We start from the raw sequence: 21,358 nt of genomic DNA on the forward strand, positions 1-21,358 counted from the left end.
CAGGACAACGACCCTAAACACACAGCCAAGACAACACAGGAGTGGCTTCAGGACAAGTTTCTGAATGTCCATGAGTGGCCCAGCCAGAGCGCAGACCAGATCGAACTGGAGAGACCTGAAAATAGCTGTGCAGCGATGCTCCCCATCCAACCTGACAGAGCTTGAGAAGACTGGGAGAAGGGTCTGAATAAGTATGTAAAAGTGATATATATATATTACATTTGCAAAAATGTCTACAAACCTGTTTTTGCTTTGTCATTATGGGGTATTGTGTGTAGATTAATGAGAATACATGTTTAAAAAAAAAATCAATTTTAGAAAAAGGCTGTAACGTAACAAAATGTGGAAAAAGTCAAGTGGTCTGAATACTTTCCAAAAGGCACTGTAATTTGTAGACTGCTAATGCACTGCAAGATGCCCAAACAGATATAATATTTGACAAAAACAACAATTGAATTGCTTACATTTGTACTCGATCATATATATAGAGTGTCATAAAAAAGTATTCACACCCCTGGACTTTTTCAAAATGTTGCTGTGTTACAGACTCACTCTGTGTGCAATAATAGTGTTTAACATGATTTTCTAATTACTACCTCCTCTCTGTACCCCACACGTACAATTTTCTGTAAGGTCCCTCAGTCAAGCAGTGCATTTCAAACACAGATTCAACCACAAAGACCAGAGAGAAGAAGGGCACTTATTGGTAGATGGGTAAAAATACAAATCACATCACTGAGTAGAGCCAAGCAGACACAATCCTAGAGGAAAACCTGGTTCAGTCTGCATTCCAAAATATACTGGGAAATTCTCCTTTCAGCAGGACAATAACCTAAAAGGTCAAATATACTGTACACTGGAGTTGCTTACCAAGACGACATTGAATGTTCCTGAGTGGCCTAGTTACAGTTTTTACTGTATGGCAGTAAAATCTATGGCAGAATCTATGGCAAGACTTGAACATGGATGTCTAGCAATGATCAACAACCAACTTAACAGAGCTTGAAGAATTTAAAAAAGAATAATGTGCAAATATTGTACAATCCAGGTGTGCAAAGCTCTTAGACTTCCCCAGAAAGACTAACAGCTGTAATCGCTGCCAAAGGTGATTCTAAAATGTATTGACTCAGGGGTGTGAATACTTATGTAAATAAGATATTTCTGTATTTCATTTTCAATAAATTTGCAAAAAATATATGTTTTTACTTTTTCATTATGGGGTATGGTGTGTAGATGGGTAAGAACAAAATCGATTTAATCAATTTGAATTCAGGCCATAAAAACAAAATGTGGACTAAGTCAAGTGGTATGAATACTTTCTGAACAGATTTCCAAAATTAAAATCACTTGGAGTTAATTTACTGGAGGTTTTACAGTCTTTCATATCCAACCATAAGAAATATATACAGTGCCTTCAGAAAGTATTCATACCCCTTGACTTATTCCACATTTTTGTTGTGTTACAACCTGAATTATAAATTGATTAAATGAATTGTTCCCCCTGACCCATTTACACACAATACCTCATAATAACAAAGTGAAAACATGTATTGAACATTTTTGGAAAAGTATTCACACCCCTGAGTCAATACATGTTGTTACAGGTTTTGGTTTTTCCATTTATGTTTTGAGGTTGGACTTTTAGCACGTATAGCATTATAGCACAAAAGACAAAGGGCGCACAGATTGGTGTCACCTCGTCAGTCGTTATGTGTTACACCTGTGCTGGTTTCCATCTCGTTAGTGGGAAGGTGTTTCACCTGTGTTGGCCCAGGTGCTATTTTAGGAGTGGCTGGCCCAGTGCTCTAGTTGAGCTTGAGAGATGTTGGGAGAGCTAAACTTTATGACAGCTGATGTGTGAGCCAAGCGCAACCTATATAAGTTTGAAAGAAGCTTATTTTTGGTTTCCCCTGTTTGTTTTGCCCCATATTCTTTTTACTTGCCATCCTAAGTTTTTGTGGGGTTTTCTTTCTTTTTGGAGGCAAACCTAGTGGGAATCCATGGTGGGTGTCTTTCAGAACCCCTTCTGAGTGGCTTTGGCAACTTTCAGTGGGCACCCATGTGTGCGTTTCAGAACCCCTTTTTGTTTGGTTGTCAGTGATTTTCTTTGTTCCCTTTGACATTTTGAGTTTCATGTTCCCACAAGACAGTGTTAGAATCCCCTTTGGCAGTGACTACGGCTGAGGCTTTCTGGGTAAGTTTAAGAGTTTTGCACACCTGGATTGTACAACATTTGTCCATTTTCAAAATTCTTCAAGCTCTGTCTAATTGGATGGTCATAGCTTGACAATCATTTAAGTAGTGTCATAGATTTTCAAACAGATTGAAGTCAGAACTAACACTGCCACTGAGGAACATTCACTATCTTCTTGGTATGCAACTTGTGTAGATGTAGCCTTGTGTTTTAGGCTATTGTCCTGCTGAACGGTTAATTAATCTCCCAGTGTCTGGTGGAAAGCAGACTGAACCAGGTTTTCCTCTAGGATTTTGCCTGTTTAGCAAAAACATTTATCCAGGAAACTCCCCAGTCCTTGATTATAAGCATACCCATAACATAATGCAGCCACCACTATGCTTGAAAAAATTGAGGTACACTGTAATGTTATGTTTGAGGCAAATCAATACTTTGTATTCAGGACAAAGTTAATTGCTTTGCCCCTTTTTTTGCTATATTACTTTAGTGCGGTTGCAAACAGGATGCATGTTTTGGAGTATTTTTATTCTACAGCCTTGTTCTCACTGTCAATAGTTTAGTATTGTGGAGTAACTATAATGTTGATCCATCTTCAGTTTTCTATCACAGCCATTAAACTAAAGTCCCCATTGGCCTCATGCTGAAATCCCTGAGCAGTGTCCTTTCTCTCCAGTATTGATTCAGGAAGGATGCCTGTATCTTTGTAGCTACTGGGTGTATTGATGCACCATCCAAAGTGTAAATAGTGTTCTATTTGGTTTTTCTTTACCCATCTACCAATATGTGCCCTTTGCGAGGCATTGGAAAACCTTCCTGGTCTTTGTTGTTGAATCCGTTTGAAAGTCACTGCTCGATTGAGGGACCTTACAGATAATGTGAGGAGTACAGATAAGGTAGTCATTGTAAAATCATGTTGAACACTTGTTGCACACTGAGTCCAGTCTACATGTGACTTGTTAAGCTACATTTTACTCCTGAACTTATTCAGGTTTGCCATGAAAGGGGGTGAATAGTTATTGACTCAAGACATTTCAGATTTTCACCACTTTGACATTATGGGGTATTGTGTGTAGGCCGGGGACAAAACAACTTGGATCCATTTTTAAATTAAGGCTGTAACAATGTGGAACATTCAAGGCGTGTGAATCCTTTCTGAAGGCAGCAGGGACTGGGAGACTATTTATAATGTGGGGACAAATAAAATCTAGCCAAAGGCTGCCAGTTGGCAAACCCTGTTCTAGATTGTACAATAAGGGGTTTTGTGCATAACTTCCTGAAGTTGTCAGATACACATAAAGACCCCATTTCAAAAAATTGTGCCGCCTGACTTTTTTTTTCTGGAAATATGTAGGGGGACTAATTTGCTTAAGGGCTTCAAATCAGAATTCCCTCTGGAATACTGAACCACAAACCCATTTCTGGTTGCGGTTGCTTTTCCCTGGGTGATACTTTATTACTGTGGCAGTTATTTAGTGTATGACACCACTATTCAGCCCAACCTCAATGTTAAGGAGACTGGTGTAGAGGAGAGAAGGGGATTAGATAACCACGCCAAAAATGTTCTGTGCCGTTTGTCAGATTTTCCACTTCCTTGATAATTACAGTACTTTGAGAGGGTGTGGCTTTGTCATTATCCTTGTTGCAAAATGTATTTTTCTGTAACCCATGGTTGCCCTTAAATTACTGCTAGTCTACCACTTTTATTCCTCTTAGATGGCAATTACCCTAATCCAACTGCCGATAACGGCAATATTGATAACTGTTCAGTTAAAATCCCCTTATGGCTTACTCTGCATGAGGCCAGCACATCACACAGACCTTACAGAATTGGCACAACTGAAAAGGTCATTTCTTTTAGCAACTTCAGCTGCTTGTAAATTCATCAATCCCTGAAGCCATGTCTCTTAGAATTGATTGGCTTTATATAGAAGTCACATCTATAAACACAAATGTTTTAGTTAGTGGATTTACTATTAGGAAACCAATTTATTTGTTTGAGGGTGTATCACATGAGCACAAACTATAATATGTACCCCGAACATTTAAGATAGCCTGAAGTAGACATGAGTTGTGGTGGGGTCAGTATCAACCTGGCCATTGTTTCCTCTCACCTCTCCATGTCTGTGCTGGGCCAGCCTGCCATCTGCATCAAATTCCCTCAGCACATCTTTAACCCTCAGCCTGCAGTCTAGGAGGAGAAGAAACGCACTACAAACATCTGTCGAAGTAATGATTCTAACAGAGAATGTGTAATCACAAATTATCAAACTATAGACGGAAAACTGCATATTCTACATTGCAACATTCATACATGGCCGGGGTACTAGGGCATTGAAATTCCGTTCTTAAAATGTTCCTTAACATTGATGTTCACAAAATGTTTAAATCCATAGATCTACCAAGAAAGATAATGTGGGCGCAATGGTGCAATGTTTTACAGATACTTAGAAATATACAGATATGACAGCGTGTGGGTGTAAATGGAAAGGGGTGCAAGGAAACTGCCAGCCTGTACTCACAGTCAATGTACTGCTGTAGCTGGATGAAGTCAACTGGGTTCAGCTCTTTCAACTCTGTGACTGTGGGGGTGGACATGCTGCCTGCGTCTGCACAAACCGCCAGAGGGCGAGAGGAGGAGGAACACAAGTCGTCAGTCTTCTGTGTGAATGTGAAATGGAGGCGGCTCAGACATCAAACCAGAATTGTAAGCTGAACAGTCCTAGGTAGTAACTCGCGAGGCTTTGTTTAGAAATAATGTCACAAGACGCTTCAGATCATAACCCCATGCAAACCAGTTAGAAACGGCCTGTTTATACCCACAAGATTTACATCTGCAAATTGGCAAGAACCACAGTTCAACACCAGATCTGGCTTGCAAATACCCCTCAATGCCCTTTAGTCATCTCCAGTCATGATGAAATGTTTGTCAGAATCCCCTCTTCCCACTCCAAAATTACAATGAGCAAAACGATGTAGCATAACTTCTAAGCATTAACGGTTTCAAGCAACACTTCACACCTCTGACCACTGTACTTCAAAGTAAGCTCTAAATAAGCAGTATCAGGCCACAGACACACCAGAGACATTATACGTCTCAAGAGTATGTCTCCCCAAAGCTTTGTTCTTTGTGTTCTTTAAATGTCTGACCCAGTTTTCCAGATTATACAATTATTGTATTACCCATAATCTCCATTTTAAAATGGTTCCAGTCCCTAATAATACCGCAGGAGTATAGGTCGACCAGTCAGTATATATCTACAGCAGTCAGAAGTCAACAGTCAGTCATGGAGTAGTACTGAAACCTAATTAAACTCCCACTCCTTTACATGTGACGCGGAACCACTGTCTCTCTCTGTGCCAACAAAAGGGTCACGCTGTCCCAACTCAATTCTCCTCAAAAGGTTAGCAGCGTTGCCTAGCAATTTTGTTCAGGCAGCCAATCAGCTGAGGGAGTAGAGACTTGACAGGAAAGTTCCACTTGTTGAGCAGGTTATTGTTTTTTTTTGTCATGAATCTGGGAGGCAGCTCTGCAGAGGTCACTAGCTAGCACAGCAACAAAATCTGATTTTAAACCTAACCCTAAACACACTGCTAACCCTAATTGTAAATTAAGACCAAAAGCATGTGTTTTCATTACATTTTTACCATTTATTTTATCTTTATTTAACTAGGCAAATTAGTTAAGAACAAATTCTTATTTTCAATGACGGCCTAGGAACAGTGGGTTAACTGCCTGTTCAGGGGCAGAATGACAGATTTGTACCTTGTCAGCTCTTGGATTTGAACTTGCAACCTTTCGGTAACTAGTCCAACTCTCTAACCACTAGGCTACCCTGCCTAATAGACAATTTTGACTTTGCAGCTGGCCTATCTAAGGGGGAAAATCACTCAGTTCTGTCTCTAGGACAAAACTCATGACAAATGTCAACCTGCACTTGTTGATGGAAAAAGTGGAATATGGCAGGCAAGTGCCTTTAAATAAGAATCTTGATAACTACCAACTCCAATGACTAGTTTTATACTGCACATAATGCAACATTTTGGGATTGCTGTTAGGGCCTTAACCATACAGTTCAAATAAGTAATCAAATCAGAACTGCTCATTCCTGCTAATGTGAACATAAAAAATACATTTCTAAGAGCATAATAAAGATGTGCTTCTAAACAAGATGTAAAATCTAGTTTTACTTCTAGATGTGTACCCTTGCCTGTGGCAATATGGCAGATGGCCATTCTTCATGCCCTTCAAAGAAACACGCTGACATATGCATGTTTCCATTCCCTCATGTCGGACAGACGGTATACCATCCTTGTCTGCCATGATTTAAGACCGAGCAACCTGGGTAAAATCTGATTCTCGACTTCCTGATCAGATATGACATTTGCATGCAAGATTTTTACATGCAGACTGGAAATTACTACCAGACAGAACAATGTGTACTATATATAAAAAAGGCACGTGAAGTCAAAAAAGGGCACCAAACTGGCCCCCCTCATGAACCCCCCCCCATCCCCCCCCATCCCAACCACACACACACACACACGTCAGGATTATGCCGATTGTGATAACCGGTGAGTAGATTGGTATAGCTGAAAGGGGGAGATCCAGGCAACCATCCATCCAGGCACATCAGAAACCTCAGCAGGTTCTTATCTGCCTGTGGAATGCCTCTGTGTTCTTAATACTCCCTTGTATACTGGGTGGCAGATAGCCTAGCGGTTAGACCATTGGGCCAGAAACGGAAAGGAAGCTAGTTTGAATCCCAGAGCTGAGGTGGTGAAAAAAATCTGCCGATGTGCCCTTGATCAAGACACTTAACCCTAATTGCTCCAGCGTCGCCGTTGATATTGGCAGACCCTGGCCGTGACCATGGGTTACCCCACTCTGAGGGTGTCTCGGGGGGAGTTGGGATATGCAAAAAAAACATTTCCAATTCACACATGGTTATAATACACTTGTGCATGTGTTTAAATAGGACAAATATAAGCACCCAGCTAAATGACATCAGGTAGGTTAGCAGACAGAAGGAAGGACTGGTTGCTATGGAAAGTGTTTCCCTACATCAGCTATGCTCCATCAGAGCATTGCCACGAGTGACTAACGGGAGGGAGGGCAGGGGGAGCCCTCAGCCAAGCCAGCCAGCCAGCCAGCAGCTATGAGTGTTCCCCGGCGCTACCACCATCTCTCCTCCCACGCCACTGTGACTCATCCTGTGAATGGGGGAATACTCCCTCTCTCTAAATCAGGGGTGTTAAACATACGGGGTCTAATCCGGCCCACAGGTGGTTTGAGTAGAAAAAAAATGACTAAAGGGACAAAATGACTAAAACCAAATAAACTGTAGAAATGATAATGGACCTACAAACATACTGTGTCCAGCTGGGTAATAATCACTAAAATGAAAGCTAGACAGGGAGCATTGAACATTCCAAAATCTATGGTTAGAGGATTATTTTTTGCACAGGAAATATAACCAATTTTCAGTGCGGCCCTCCAGACCTCATTGAAGACTGGATGCGCCCCCTGGGGCTAAATGAGTTTGATATCCTTGCTCTAAAATGGACCCTTTGCTCAGAACGTCACTTCTCAAGGTTCATCCAAAATAAAACAAAGCCTATGACATGAGTTTTTACATCTTTTTTAAAACTTTTTTTTTAATTGAGTGTTGACCACAGAGCTGGAGTGCAACTCCTTGATAACACAGTTTGGATCACTGGAAGTTCACCCATTACTTGGTTAATGACATTTGAGACGTAAACAACAAATGCCAGATGTTAGGCAGGGTTTGTCTGAGTGGAAAGACTTTGGCTCCTATGCATGAATCACACATTTCTGGCAAATGTGGGCGAGGCACAGCTTGTTGCCTTTTTTATGAACCAAACAATGTCTATGACGTTAAAAAGAAATACTATTCAGCAGGCTGTGTTGAGTTAGTCCCGTGGAACACTGTGGTGCGTACAATACAGAAAAAAACACAAACCCGCCTGGACTTGTGAGGGTGCACCCTTCCCTCCAGTAACCACGCCACTTTCACGCTGAGCGTTGGCACATGTTTGGAGGAACTGTTTACTCTTACTGTACTGCCATTGTAAAACCATTGAAATGTACAATCTGTGTATAGGGCAAAGGGAGTAAATTGTCAAATGTTTAGATTGTGTGATTGCATGATCGTAAACACACACACAATTCCTCTAGAAGCTCTATAGATCCCTATTAGATTAATTTAATTAATTACATTTAATTTCTCTGCAGCAATAGTGTGACCCGCTTCCTGATCCGTCTGTAGAGATAGTCTGTTTCCTTACCGACAGGTTGACCTGACCAGGAATGCCTCTCTCGGTGTTTCCCTGTGATTACTTAGCTGTGCAGGTTGAGTATGACTTTTTCATTAAGAGACGGTCTTTCCCAGAACGAGGATAACATTTCTGGTTTTTGGCAACCAATTTTCCAGTGGGGAGGGAAACCTGGAAATGGTATAGATTTAAAAAGGAACTGATGACCTCACTTGACTTGAATGGAAATGCAAAAACTACACTAGCAATGAAAAATGACCATGTCGTTTCAAATCCCTAAAATGTTCTGGGTAATCTGTTGTTCAAATAATGGAATAGTTATTTGCAGGGTTATCAATGCACCCTTTAGGCCACATCATGCTGGCAATATGTCCAGCCAGAAATTCACTCAAAAGACTAAATTAAGTTTCAGAACCATCCCTGTGACTGTTTGTGGTTGCATGACCCAGAAAAATGTCAAATATTAAAGGAAACCTGATGAAAGCCCAAAATGTAGTTAAACTCTGATTGCTACTTGCCAACATGTTCTAAATGCATGGACAGAAGACCTAGTTTACCCATAGGTAACTTAATTAAGGAGACACATACCAAGCGAAATAAGCACACAGTGAAGTAAATATATCAGAAGGGACAAACATGTCTTAAATGGTGCAACTATGGTTATTGTGTGTTGAGCAATGTGTTGCTTTGTCAGTTGTTTTAATCATTTAGATGGCAAGTAACTGTATTATTCAAAGTCAAAAGTTATTTGTAAGGATGTCACATTGCTAATGAAAATCATATAAACCAACATTGCATTTTCCATCCAGACAGAGCTCCTTACATCAAGGACCATAGGTCCAACATTGTCTGCAGGCAGTTGTAAAACTTGTCTCCAACCTGTCTGGTCTACAATATTGAGCCATGAGGGTGACAGTTTAACACTATGTAAAACCTTAAACAGTATATATTAAACTTATATGCTTAGTAGCTTATCTCTCCTACTCGTCTATAAAACATGCCCTGTTAACTATAGTCTAAAGAGGAACATGTCTAAAGGTTAGGCTATAGGTTTCAAAGGGGAGAAACATGGGAACAGAAGCTGCAGATATAGCCAATGTATATAGAAACCCATCATTGGATGTATCAGTAGGATCCCACTCAAAAGTAGCCTGTTTTGCCCAACCAGGGAACCAACTGAGATCAGTTGGGCGAGGCGAGGGATACCGTCTCTCCCATGAAATATGTATCTTACCCAAACTTGGCAGCGGCGCAACGAAATTCACAGGCAATATCTGTATGCAAAGTTGTGAACAGGCATACACGATTCGTTGAACTTCAGCCAGTAGTACTAAATGAGGCTGTTTTTAGCATCAATTAGCCTACCTATATTTCACGATGATGAGCGTTGTCTGTCTGTCGTCCTTAAACGGAGTTTCGTGCCGTTCGTCCGGTTAGATATTTCCTCAGCGAGGATCGAGGCACAATTCAACGTTTTTACACCCAGCAAATCGACGGAAATTGTCTGTGGACGCTGCAAGAAAGGTAGTCTAGCTGTCAGCTTTCATTTACCCAGAGATAACAAGAAAGATTGGCTGACTGCCACGCCCGACTCAGCGATTTCCCCCTTCCTAGCTATTAAAAAAAGCAAAGCGCCGCCTCGAACTGTCATCTGCGGGCACTTTGACTAACGCGGAGATGTAGTCTACATTGGGCTTGCCCCATTTACCCCAGTCTACTCTAGTATATGGATGTGCGTTCTTCTCTTATCATTTATGTGCCCTAGGCTATAATAGAGCAGCGATGGACAAATTCAGTTGCAATCGATAGGACATTTTTCCTACATTTGATTTTCAATGCACTGTGAGCCTATAGCGAACTACAGTACATCTTCCGCCAAGAAGTCTGGACCAGTTTCGCCTCGTTCACACGGATAGGGTTATTGATTTTTGGTACATTCATTTTCAATGGAACGCTGCGTTTGCCTTGCAGCATTGCGTTGCAGTTGCAGTGCGCTCTATGTAGTGCATACGTTGGATTTATCTCACTGTATGCGCAGACGGCTTGACAGAACTGGTAGCAGAAGGTGACGAACTTTTGTTATACACGTATCTAGATGATGCTGCGTGCCATTTTGCGCAATAACACTGTCGGTGTGATCAACGCGTTTGGCACAAGTGGGTGTGCTATGTAAAAGAAATAGCAAGCCTCGATCACACCTACAGTGTCATGCGCAAAATGGTACGCAGCATCATCTGGATAGTGTGCAACAAAAGTTCAACATTCACCTTCTGCTACCATTTCTGTCAAGCCATCTACACACAGTGTAACGAATAACGCCTCGATCACAGACAGCTCTTTGCATTTTGGTGCACCAAAAGTACATTCATTTCTAATTGAACACTGCATTTCCTTGCAACATTGCTTGCAGAGGCAGTTGCAGTGCGTTCTCCGTGGTGCTTACATTGGATTTATCGAAAGTATGTGTCAAACTGTAGACCGCTTGACAGAATTGGTAGTAGAAGGGGAATGTTGAACTTTTATTGCACACTTATCCAGGTGCTGCTGCTCACCATTTTGCGCAATAACACCGTCGGTGTGATCAAGGCGTAAGTTCGAGAAATCCAATGTAAGGACAACACAGAACGCACTATAAAAGCCGCTGCAGTCAAACGTAGGTGGTTTAACAAAATGCAATGACACTGTCAGTGTGCTCGAGACATTAGGCCTATGAGCTCCCAACTGCTTTGTTACATTAGTAGCCTATATTATGGAACATCTATAGATAATCGAATGTGACAGCAGTCCCATAAGTGTGTTGAGGCAATGATGGACTGACAGTAGCCTAATTATTGATTCTGACCCTTTGATGGTGTGAATTTGAGGTTGAATCACTGAACAAACAGTTGTGCATTGTAAAATCCAGTCCAACAGTACAATTATTGGCATACAAGTAAAAAGGTGTCTCAATCCATTAGATCATTTAATACCAGATGATGAACCAGAGGATTTTCAGGCACAATAACAAAAGCATGCCCTTTGGCAAATCGCATGATATTCCAACCATTCACAACAAAGGGAAAGATTTAAAAGGAAAGGCCTCAATAGAGTATGGGCTGCTGGCAAGAGCTCACTAGACACTGCTGCTGTAGACATGCACAATGTCTGACCATGTGGGTGTTTGTGTGGGTGGACAGAGAGAGCATTGCCAGATTGGCTGCTGCTTAGAGTGCTAATCATCAGAAATCATGATGTATAGAGGCCCTGCATGTAGGAATGACTCAAATGGCATAAGAAAAAGCCATGCAGGACTGTACCATGATGACAATCAAGATCACAATTTTATTTTTTCCTTCATCTTTACCCCACAGCACAAAAGATAAAAGGACACAAAATGACAAAACTCAATCCAAATGTATCTCATTATGGTGAGACTAACGAAGTAGCATTGAAGTTAGATTTCCACATGGTTGTTTTCGACTGCTTGTCTTTAGATCAAGTCCCTTGTCACTCTATCATTCAATAATTCAAAGCTTTTAGATAAAATAGTTTGGTAAATATAAGAAATTGTCAATTAATATCAACACAAACAAGCATCAAACATTTATAAAATAAAACAGGTAAAACTACACAATGTTACATTCCAATGGTTTAACATCAATTGGACCCAACTTCATGTTCACTAAGTACAACGGAAGCAATGAACAATGAGCTTCAATTTTCTAAAATGACAAATGTATTTACATAACACAAAAAACATCTTCAAGCATACTGCTTCTGGTGTGGAGATCCCGCCCCAGCAGGTCTTCAAAATCTATAAATAAAATGCATGGCACAACAAAAATGTAATAAACGAGAAGCAAAACATCATGGCGTACAACTGTCATGACATGATTAGCAAAAAACAACGCTGAAGTGAGCAAAATGTCCAGAGCAGCATCCTTAAACACATGGATGCCAACTGACAAAATCCACATAGTCTAATAACTTTATAACAAGAATAGCTTGAGAATGTGTATTTTTTTTCAATATAATATTTGTATTTACATGATTTTTTGATATGAATTAATTTACATAGTACAAGGTGTAGGATGGGGGGAACCAGAGAAGCCTAGGAGATCAGGCATTGCTTTTTATTATGTGACTCTCAAACATTCCATCTTAGAATATCCTGGGTATTATCAGTTAAGTTCTCTTTTTCCAGGTGTATTTGAAATGTCCTTTTAAGGCAAAGATATTAAATAAGCTCATATGTAAGTAATACTCTTCTGTTCATTTTAGGAGCCATTGAGATATTTTAATTTCCCCTACAACCACTTATCTTTAGAGACAAACTGACATAAACTGTCATTAAGAAATAGACCCATTATTACCATTCAATTGAGAAGGAGTATTTTTTAATTATATTTTTTAGAGATGAGTAATAACTCAAGAATCAAAATGTCCGGTTTGCACTCCTCTCTGCCATGCTAGACCCCCCTGCTCCTAGTGTTGGGTTATTATAAGATCTACTTATAAGATCTCCTCCACTCCATGGGCAAAGATCATGACCAGGCCAGGCTCTAGGATCATGTCCTCTCCCATGTGTTGGTTCTCACAGGCCATAACCACCACCGCCTGTTTCCCAGGGATCCGCTTGGCCACGTAGTTTTCATAGTAGCGCCGGTTCATCTGCCGCGTCTCCAGCGTGGCCAGGCCTTGCGGCCAGTTCCTTTCGTGGGCATTCTCAATCAGCTCGTTAATGATGGACAGAGGACAGCCGCTGTCGATGAGCGAGCGCTTGATGACCGCCTGGAGAACTGCATCTGGCGTGGAGATCATCCCGCCCCAGCGCGTCACCCGCACAGGTTGGAGGGAGTTGACCCATCTGTTGGGCAGTTCAGGAACAGGTGAGATGTGGAATAGGATCTTTAGCTCTAAAGCACTGTGACAACACGCTAATGTAAAAAGGGCTTATTAAATTTGATTTTTAAAGTGAGTTTGAATGATTGTAGCAGTCAAACAATATCCAACATAATAGACTTGATGCTGAAATCAAGTGCTAAAACTCCTGAAAATATTCTAGAGGAGAGGGCCAAAGGGACAGGAGAGTAAACTCACTCCAGGATCTCGTTGTACTCAATGCTCTCCTCCAGGTTCTGCATGTTGGGGTTTGCACTGCGTATTGCTCTCATGTTTGCTTTTAGCAGCTGGATGTCCCGTTTCTGACAATGGAAGAAACACACACACACCAGATCCCTGAACATTGAGGAACAGAGCACTAATGGATTTGCATACAGGTATATCACAGGAGGTTGGTGGAGCCTTTATTGGGGAGGACGGGCTCGTGATAATGGTTGGAGCAGAATGGTATCAAATACACTGCTCAAAAAATAAAAGGGAACACTAAAATAACACATCCTAGATCTGAATGAATGAAATATTCTTATTAAATACTTTTTTCTTTACATAGTTGAATGTGTTGACAACAATCACACAAAAATGATCAATGGAAATCAAATTTATCAACCCATGGAGGTCTGGATTTGGAGTCACACTCAAAAAGTGGAAAACCACACTACAGGCTGATCCAACTTTGATGTAATGTCCTTAAAACAAGTCAAAATGAGGCTCAGTAGTGTGTGTGGCCTCCACGTGCCTGTATGACCTACCTACAACACCTGAGCATGCTCCTGATGAGGTGGCGGATGGTCTCCTGAGGGATCTCCTCCCAGACCTGGACTAAAGCATCCGCCAACTCCTGGACAGTCTGTGGTGCAACGTGGCATTGGTGGATGGAGCGAGACATGATGTCCCAGATGTGCTCAATTGGATTCAGGTCTGGGGAATGGGCGGGCCAGTCCATAGCATCAATGCCTTCCTCTTGCAGGAACTGCTGACACACTCCAGCCACATGAGGTCTAGCATTGTCTTGCATTAGGAGGAACCCAGGGCCAACCGCACCAGCATATGGTCTCACAAGGGGTCTGAGGATCTCATCTCGGTACCTAATGGCAGTCAGGCTACCTCTGGCGAGCACGCTGTGCGGCCCCCCAAAGAAATGCCACCCCACACCATGACTGACCCACCGCCAAACCAGTCATGCTGTAGGATGTTGCAGGCAGAACGTTCTCCAAGGCGTCTCCAGACTCTGTCACGTCTGTCACATGTGCTCAGTTTGAACCTGCTTTCATCTGTGAAGAGCACAGTGCGCCAGTGGTGAATTTGCCAATCTTGGTGTTCTCTGGCAAATGCCAAACGTCCTGCACACCGTTGGGCTGTAAGCACAACCGCCACCTGTGGACGTCGGGCCCTCATACCACCCTCATGGAGTCTGTTTCTGACCGTTTGAGCAGACGCATGCACAGTTGTGGCCTGCTGGAGGTCATTTTGCAGGGCTCTGGCAGTGCTCCTCCTTGCACAAAGGCGGAGGTAGCGGTCCTGCTGCTGGGTTGTTGCCCTCCTACGGCCTTCTCTACGTCTCCTGGTGTACTGCCCCGTCTCCTGGTAGCGCCTCTATGCTCTGGACACTACACTGACATACACAGCAAACCTTCTTGCCACAGCTCGCATTGATGTGCCATCCTGGATGAGCTGTACTACCTGAGCCACTTGTGTGGGTTGTAGACTCCGTCTCATGCTACCACTAGAGTGAAAGCACCGCCAGCATTCAAAAGTGACCAAAACATCAGCCAGGAAGCATAGGAACTGAGAAGTGGTCTGTGGTCACCACCTGCAGAACCACTTCTTTATTGGGGGTGTCTTGCTAATTGCCTATAATTTCCACCTGTTGTCTATTCCATTTGCACAACAGCATGTGAAATGTATTGTCAATCAGTGTTGCTTCCTAAGTGGACAGTTTGATTTCACAGAAGTGTGATTGACTTGGAGTTACATTGTGTTGTTTAAGTGTTCCCTTTATTTTTTTGAGCAGTGTACATCAAACACATGGTTTCCATGTGTTTGATGCCATTCCATTCATGCCGTTCCAGCCATTTATGAGCCGTTCTCCCCTCAGCAGCCTCTACTGGGGTATATGTATGCAACGTGAGAGTGTGTGTGCTTACTTGTTCCCCCAGCTGGTGTTTGTGCTCTGCAGCATTTTTCTCTAGTTCAGAGATCTTGGTCTGCTGCTGCTGTACCACGCCACGTAAGTGCTTGATGCAGTTGTGGTTGCACATCTCATCTTTCGGCATCTCCAGCCTGCGGCGAGATTGTGACATTATGAAATTAAAGCCACTGCGTCACTCTAGAGACCACTACAATACTAAATAATAAATACAAGACTAGGTAATGTCACATTCTGCAGTGGTGGTGCGGCATGCCCAGCAACTCAAAAGTCACAGCCATGTTTTCCCATTCTGTCTGGTCTACTCTGCTGTGTAATGTGCTCTAATGTCACCTACCCACAGCCCTCCTCACAGTTGACAGGTCTTTTGGGGTTGTGCTCGCAGTCCTTCAGGTGAGACTGCAGTTGATCTAGCCGCAGTGTGGCTGGGCAGCCGAAGCCAGCGTTGTCACAAGCGATTTGGAGTTTGGAGAGCATGTTGCGCATGATGCGGGGCACAGGCCGGAGGTGAGCCAGTGTCACCACGCTGCGGTCCACAGGACAGATCTGCTGCTGGTTGAACCACTGGGTGATGCAGGCGTTGCAGAAGGCATGCTCACAGTGTGGGGCCTAGACATAGGAGAAAAAGGAGCGGAGATGGGAAAAGGGAAGATGGGAAAATAAGTATATTGTTTGAAATCATTGAAAGGTCTATATTAAGAACTCAGTGACAACCTGTCTAAATAAAGGATAAATAAAATAAGTCCTTGTAATAGATCTGGTCCAGAGGTATAGGAGGTATAGTAGGCCATTAACCTGCACTGGCTCCTCCAGTACCATGCTGCAGATGGGACAAAGCAGGTCTTCATCCACCTCCCCTTGGAACCTGGTGACGTCGTACCCCATGGCACATCACTGATACACACCAATTTCTGCAGAATACAAGACATAGGTGAGTCAATGCCTGGAGAAAATCCATCTCACCAATGCAAACCTGTCCAAGAGTGTTTATGGGATATCTGCAGAAGAAATGCAGCAAAATGAACATACCCACTTTATCCTGTGCAATTAACATAACTTCAAGGTCAAGCCTTGTTACCATATTAAACAACTTCAGCTATATCATCATACTAAACCATTTGGAGTGGCTCAAGCCAGTAGCTTGAGAGAATTAGTGAGTGAACAAAAGAAAAGCAGTAGTGGTACCTCACTCACAAATGGTCCTCATTTCTCCTATTCAGCTGGACTGTTAAAGGTCACATGGAGTGGTTTGGATGGCACACTGTATGGAGAGACAGACTCAATCAGACACATAGCTAAGTCTAACTGGGAAGCACATTTGCAGGCATTTACTACATTTACTGGACCTTACTGACTTTATTGTCCCTATGGGGAAATTTTGTTGCAGTGTCATGTACACGTTTAAAGTGGTGTTTAAATACAAAAAAAATTGGCAATACAACTTTCATAAGTTACATACCAATAAAACATTTGTTTTTTATAATTTAAAAAAGACTAGCCTGCGGGCCTTACTGAGTCGATAGGTACATTATCCCGAGCTATTTAGGAGGGATATCACACCTGGCACAAATTATTGTCTAGTTCTGTTTTTCCTGCTGAGGGGTGCCCTATACCTGCACCCAGAGGGGAGTAGTTCAAAGTCTGGGTACAGGGGGTGGCTTGGGTCTTATGACAATTACTCAGTAATTAGGCCTACACAATATCCTTGGGATTAATCACGACATGCATCTTCATCTTCGCAACAAAGCCTCCTTCACTCACGCCACCAAACTTACCCTAGTAAAACTGACTATCCTACCGATCCTAGACGATGTCCTCTACAAAATAGCTTCCAATACTCTACTCAGCAAACTGGATGCAGTCTAACAGTGCCATCCGTTTTGTTACCAAAGCCCCTTATACCACCCACCACTGCGAACTGTATGCTCTAGTCGGCTGGCCCTCGCTACATATTCGTTGCCAGACCCACTTGCTCCAGGTCATCTAGAAGTCTATGCTAGGTAAAGCTCCACCTTATCTCAGCTCACTGGTCACGATAACAACACCCACCCGTAGCACGTGCTCCAGCAGGTACAGTGGGGCAAAAAAAGTATTTAGTCAGCCACCAATTGTGCAAGTTCTCCCACTTAAAAAGATGAGGCCTGTAATTTATCATAGGTACACTTCAACTATGACAGAAAAAATCCAGAAAATCACATTGTAGGATTTTTTATTAATTAGCAAATTATGGTGAAAAATAAGTAAGTAGGCAGTTAACCCACTGTTCCTAGGCCGTCATTGAAAATAAGAATTTGTTCTTAACTGACTTGCCTAGTTAAATAAAGGTAAAATACATTTTTAAAAATTAGCCACACCTGTTGCTGACAGGTGTATAAAATCGAGCACACAGCCATGCAATCTCAATAGACAAACATTGGCAGTAGAATGGCATTACTGAAGAGCTCAGTGACTTTCAACGTGGCACCGTTATAGGATGCCACCTTTCCAACAAGTCAGTTGGTCAAATTTCTGCCCTGCTAGAGCTGCCCCAGTCAACTGTAAGTGCTGTTATTGTGAAGTGGAAACGTCTAGGAGCAACAACGGCTCAGCCGTGAAGTGGTAGGCCACACAAGCTCACAGAACGGGACAGAGTGCTTAAGTGCGTAAAAATGGTCTGTTCTCAGTTGCAACACTCATTACTGAGTTCCAAACTGCCTCTGGAAGTAACATCAGCACAATAACTGTTCGTCGGGAGCTTCATGAAATGGGTTTCTATGGCCAAACAGAAGCCACAAGCCTAAGATCACCATACCAAGCATCGCAATGCCAAGCATCAGCTGGAGTGGTGTGAAGCTCACCGCCAATGGATTTTGGAGCAGTGGAAACCTGTTCTCTGGAGTGATGAATCATGCTTCACCATCTGGTAGTCTGACAGACAAATCTGGGTTTGGCGGATGCATAGTGCCAAATGCATAGTGCCAACTGTAAAGTTCTGTGGAGGAGGAATAATGGTCTGGGGCTGTTTTATGGTTTGGGCTAGGCCCCTTAGTTCCAGTGAGGGGAAATCTTAACGCTACTGCGTTATTTTCAGTAATGTTATGTACAATGACATCCTAGACAATTCTTTGCTTCCAACTTTGTGGCAACAGTTTAGGGAAGGCCCTTTCCTGTTTCAGCATGACAATGCCCCCATGCACAAAGCGAGGTCCATACAGAAATGGTTTGTCGAGATCTGTGTGGAAGAACTTGACTGGCCTGCACAAAGCCCTGACCTTAACCCCAATGAACACTTTTGTGATTAATTGGAACGCCGACTGCGAGCCAGGCCTAATCGCCCAACCTCACTAATGCTCTTTTGGCTGAATGGAAGCAAGTCCCCACAGCAATGTTCTAACATCTAGTTGACATCCTTCCCAGAAGAGTGGAGGCTGTTACAGAAGCAAAGGGGGGGGGGGGGGGACCAACTCTATATTAATGACCATGATTTTGGAATGAGATGTTCAACGAACAGGTGTCCACATACATTTGGTAATGTAGTGTAGCTACTATAGATGATAGACTGTAGTTTAAATCCAATTAGGCTGTTCATTAGGCTATTATGTTTTCCTAGATACAGGTGAATACTGATCAAGGCATTTGGGGAAAGCTAGAACGACAGAACTATAATATTAGATTGAAAAACTATTTCCTAATGGTAGATTTAAAATGACAATATTTCTGAAATTGAGAATCTGTTTTACACCCTTGCTGTCTAATCTTTATGCCAACTGTGTAACCTCCCATTATATGAGTCGAAGCTCGTGTTGTTCAAGCTGACCAGTGACCTATTTTCAGTAACGTTATGGCAGGGGGTGGGTTTGAGGAGTGGTTAAATAAGAGAACCTTTTCGCATATCTAGTTATCTGATATTACAGGGCATTTTACAGACTGATAGCCAGCTCAATCTAGCTAGCTAATGTTAGTTGGTTAGCAATCTAACGTTAGCCACTACTAGCTATACGAATGCACTGTAGCTTAAATATATTTTTGTTTTACTAGCTAGCTGCTAGTTAGTTAGCAAGTTGCCACCAAGGAGTCAACATTCGTTTTTTTGTTTAGAAAATAGCTAACGTTAAACCCAACTAGCTAGTTAATGCTGGCTACCTAGCTAGCACTGCAGCTGACTAGCTAACATTAGCTAGCCAACTGTTGTTGACTTGCTAGCTATATCAGACTGTAACCATTTTAAAAATATATATATAATAATCTGTGATCGGAATGAAAACTTACGTGTTTGAGGCACAAGCAAAATTGCTGCGACAATTTCAGACCTCTCTGCTAACTAGGTATAGTAGCTGGTTTAGCAAGCAAGCCACTCCTACATCTCCTCGCGGTGCTATGCAACCAGAGTTTGGGGGTGTCCGAAATTATTGAAATCAAATGATATTAAAACATTTAGGATAAAAATATTTTCTTTCGTTTTTCTGTTGACATACTTGGGAGGGGGGGGGGGGGGGGAGAAGAATCACAAAATCTTTGTAATTCAGCTTTGGATACGGGCTCTCAAGTTTGGGGCCATTCGGGGGGGCTCCATTTTCCTGTGCAAGTGGCAGACTCCTAGAGTCCTCTGGGAGATTACACACAGGGGGACCACTCACTGTCCTCTTTTTTTTTCAGGGTGTCACTGCCTCTTGTGGGGTCAAGACAACCATCATATTTTGGCTCCCAAAGGCCATCGATGAACCAGCCAGGAGAGGGTGTCTTCTTCTCGAATGAGGTTTAACGTAGGTTGGCATCCAATAAATGCTGCATTACTGCCACCTACTAGACTGGAGTAAAACTCAATTATACTTTGCTTGAAAAAAATAACGAAAAAAAATAATACCCTACCATCGAAAAGAAATACACGTAAAAAAAATGTATGACATACTCCACTATTTAAATCGATTTATTCCTACTTCAGCCCAACAACCTGAAAGGATGGAACACCACCACTTAACACACCCTGTAACTCTTCTGACATCAAATATCGCACACCTCAATACCTCTCTGCAGCTGCCACCAAAACCTCTATTTTCTGCGACTTACGTTCCATCCCTGCAGTACAGTTGATAACCATTGCTATAAATGCCAAAAATCCAATCTTACTGAAACATATATTACTTGTTTTATCCCTCTGTACTGGTTCATATATACTACTCACACCACTCCTCTCAGGATCCACCCCCCTTGACCCATCTTCCTCTACTTTCTTCACTGCCTCAGCATGTGACAACTTCTACTCTAACCCTGGAAACATCAACCTACCTCTCTCGCACAGGACATTTTTGATCCCCAGCCCCATGGGCACTCCTACAATTAACACATACCACTAATTTCCCCAATGCTACACATTCCTTTGTCCTTCTGCACACTTCTCACACCTAGGAACGTCCCTTCTACAGACTGCCGCCACATGCCCATAAGCTTGACACCTGTAACAACGTAATGTATTCGGCACAAAAGATTGTACAGGATAACATATTTCCTAACATCACTTTGTCGGGCAAAGACTCAACATCAAAATGCAAAAGAACAGACAATGACTGTTCTGTTTCACCAGTCACGCCACCCTGTCTGCGTCACATCAAATGACGAGCATCACAAACACAGAGAATCTTCCCCGTCACTTGGTCAGCTTTCAGTTGGTACCTCTTTCTCTCTCTCTTAGACCTCCTCTGACTCTTTTTCTTCCTTCCATTCCTCCTCCGAATTCCAAGTATTAGTCTCCTTAGGATAATACTGCACTTCCCCTGACGTACATATTGTTCTTGCCTTCTCAAGGGACGCCATTTAACCGGCTGTCACAATCTCCGTACAATCAGCACAAACACCCCGGGATGTAT

General features: G+C 42.4%; 2 protein-coding genes across 4 annotated transcripts in view; both read right to left on the reverse strand.

The window, feature by feature from the left end:
- LOC139416705 (diacylglycerol kinase alpha-like) overlaps positions 1-10,081 on the reverse strand; it is a 46,911-nt gene extending 36,830 nt beyond the window's left edge. Inside the window, exons 1-3 of the mRNA XM_071165687.1 lie at positions 9,854-10,081; positions 4,714-4,800; positions 4,306-4,382 (exon numbers count right to left, since the gene is read on the reverse strand). Coding sequence (XP_071021788.1) covers positions 4,306-4,382; positions 4,714-4,789 — 153 coding nt within the window. The 5' untranslated portion in view covers positions 4,790-4,800; positions 9,854-10,081. The remainder of the gene's footprint in view (positions 1-4,305; positions 4,383-4,713; positions 4,801-9,853) is intronic.
- A 1,708-nt stretch (positions 10,082-11,789) lies between these two features.
- Positions 11,790-19,852, reverse strand: LOC139416716 (E3 ubiquitin-protein ligase NRDP1-like). Of its 3 annotated transcripts, XM_071165714.1 has the most exons (8): positions 19,764-19,852; positions 16,701-16,776; positions 16,311-16,426; positions 15,853-16,124; positions 15,514-15,649; positions 13,568-13,671; positions 13,066-13,334; positions 11,790-12,281 (listed from the first exon to the last, which is right to left on the reverse strand). In XM_071165714.1, the coding sequence occupies exons 3-8, from the start codon at positions 16,398-16,400 to the stop codon at positions 12,208-12,210; spliced, it is 945 nt and encodes a 314-aa protein (XP_071021815.1). In that variant the 5' UTR covers positions 16,401-16,426; positions 16,701-16,776; positions 19,764-19,852; the 3' UTR covers positions 11,790-12,207. The 3 variants fall into 3 exon arrangements, with proteins under 3 accessions (XP_071021815.1, XP_071021814.1, XP_071021812.1); XM_071165713.1 differs by lacking the exon at positions 11,790-12,281 and having other exon boundaries at positions 12,918-13,334; positions 16,710-16,776; XM_071165711.1 differs by lacking the exon at positions 11,790-12,281 and having other exon boundaries at positions 12,918-13,334.
- Between the last annotated feature and the right edge of the window lie 1,506 nt (positions 19,853-21,358).

Source organism: Oncorhynchus clarkii, chromosome 9 (assembly GCF_045791955.1).
Source record: "Oncorhynchus clarkii lewisi isolate Uvic-CL-2024 chromosome 9, UVic_Ocla_1.0, whole genome shotgun sequence".
Classification (NCBI taxonomy): Eukaryota; Metazoa; Chordata; class Actinopteri; order Salmoniformes; family Salmonidae; genus Oncorhynchus; species Oncorhynchus clarkii.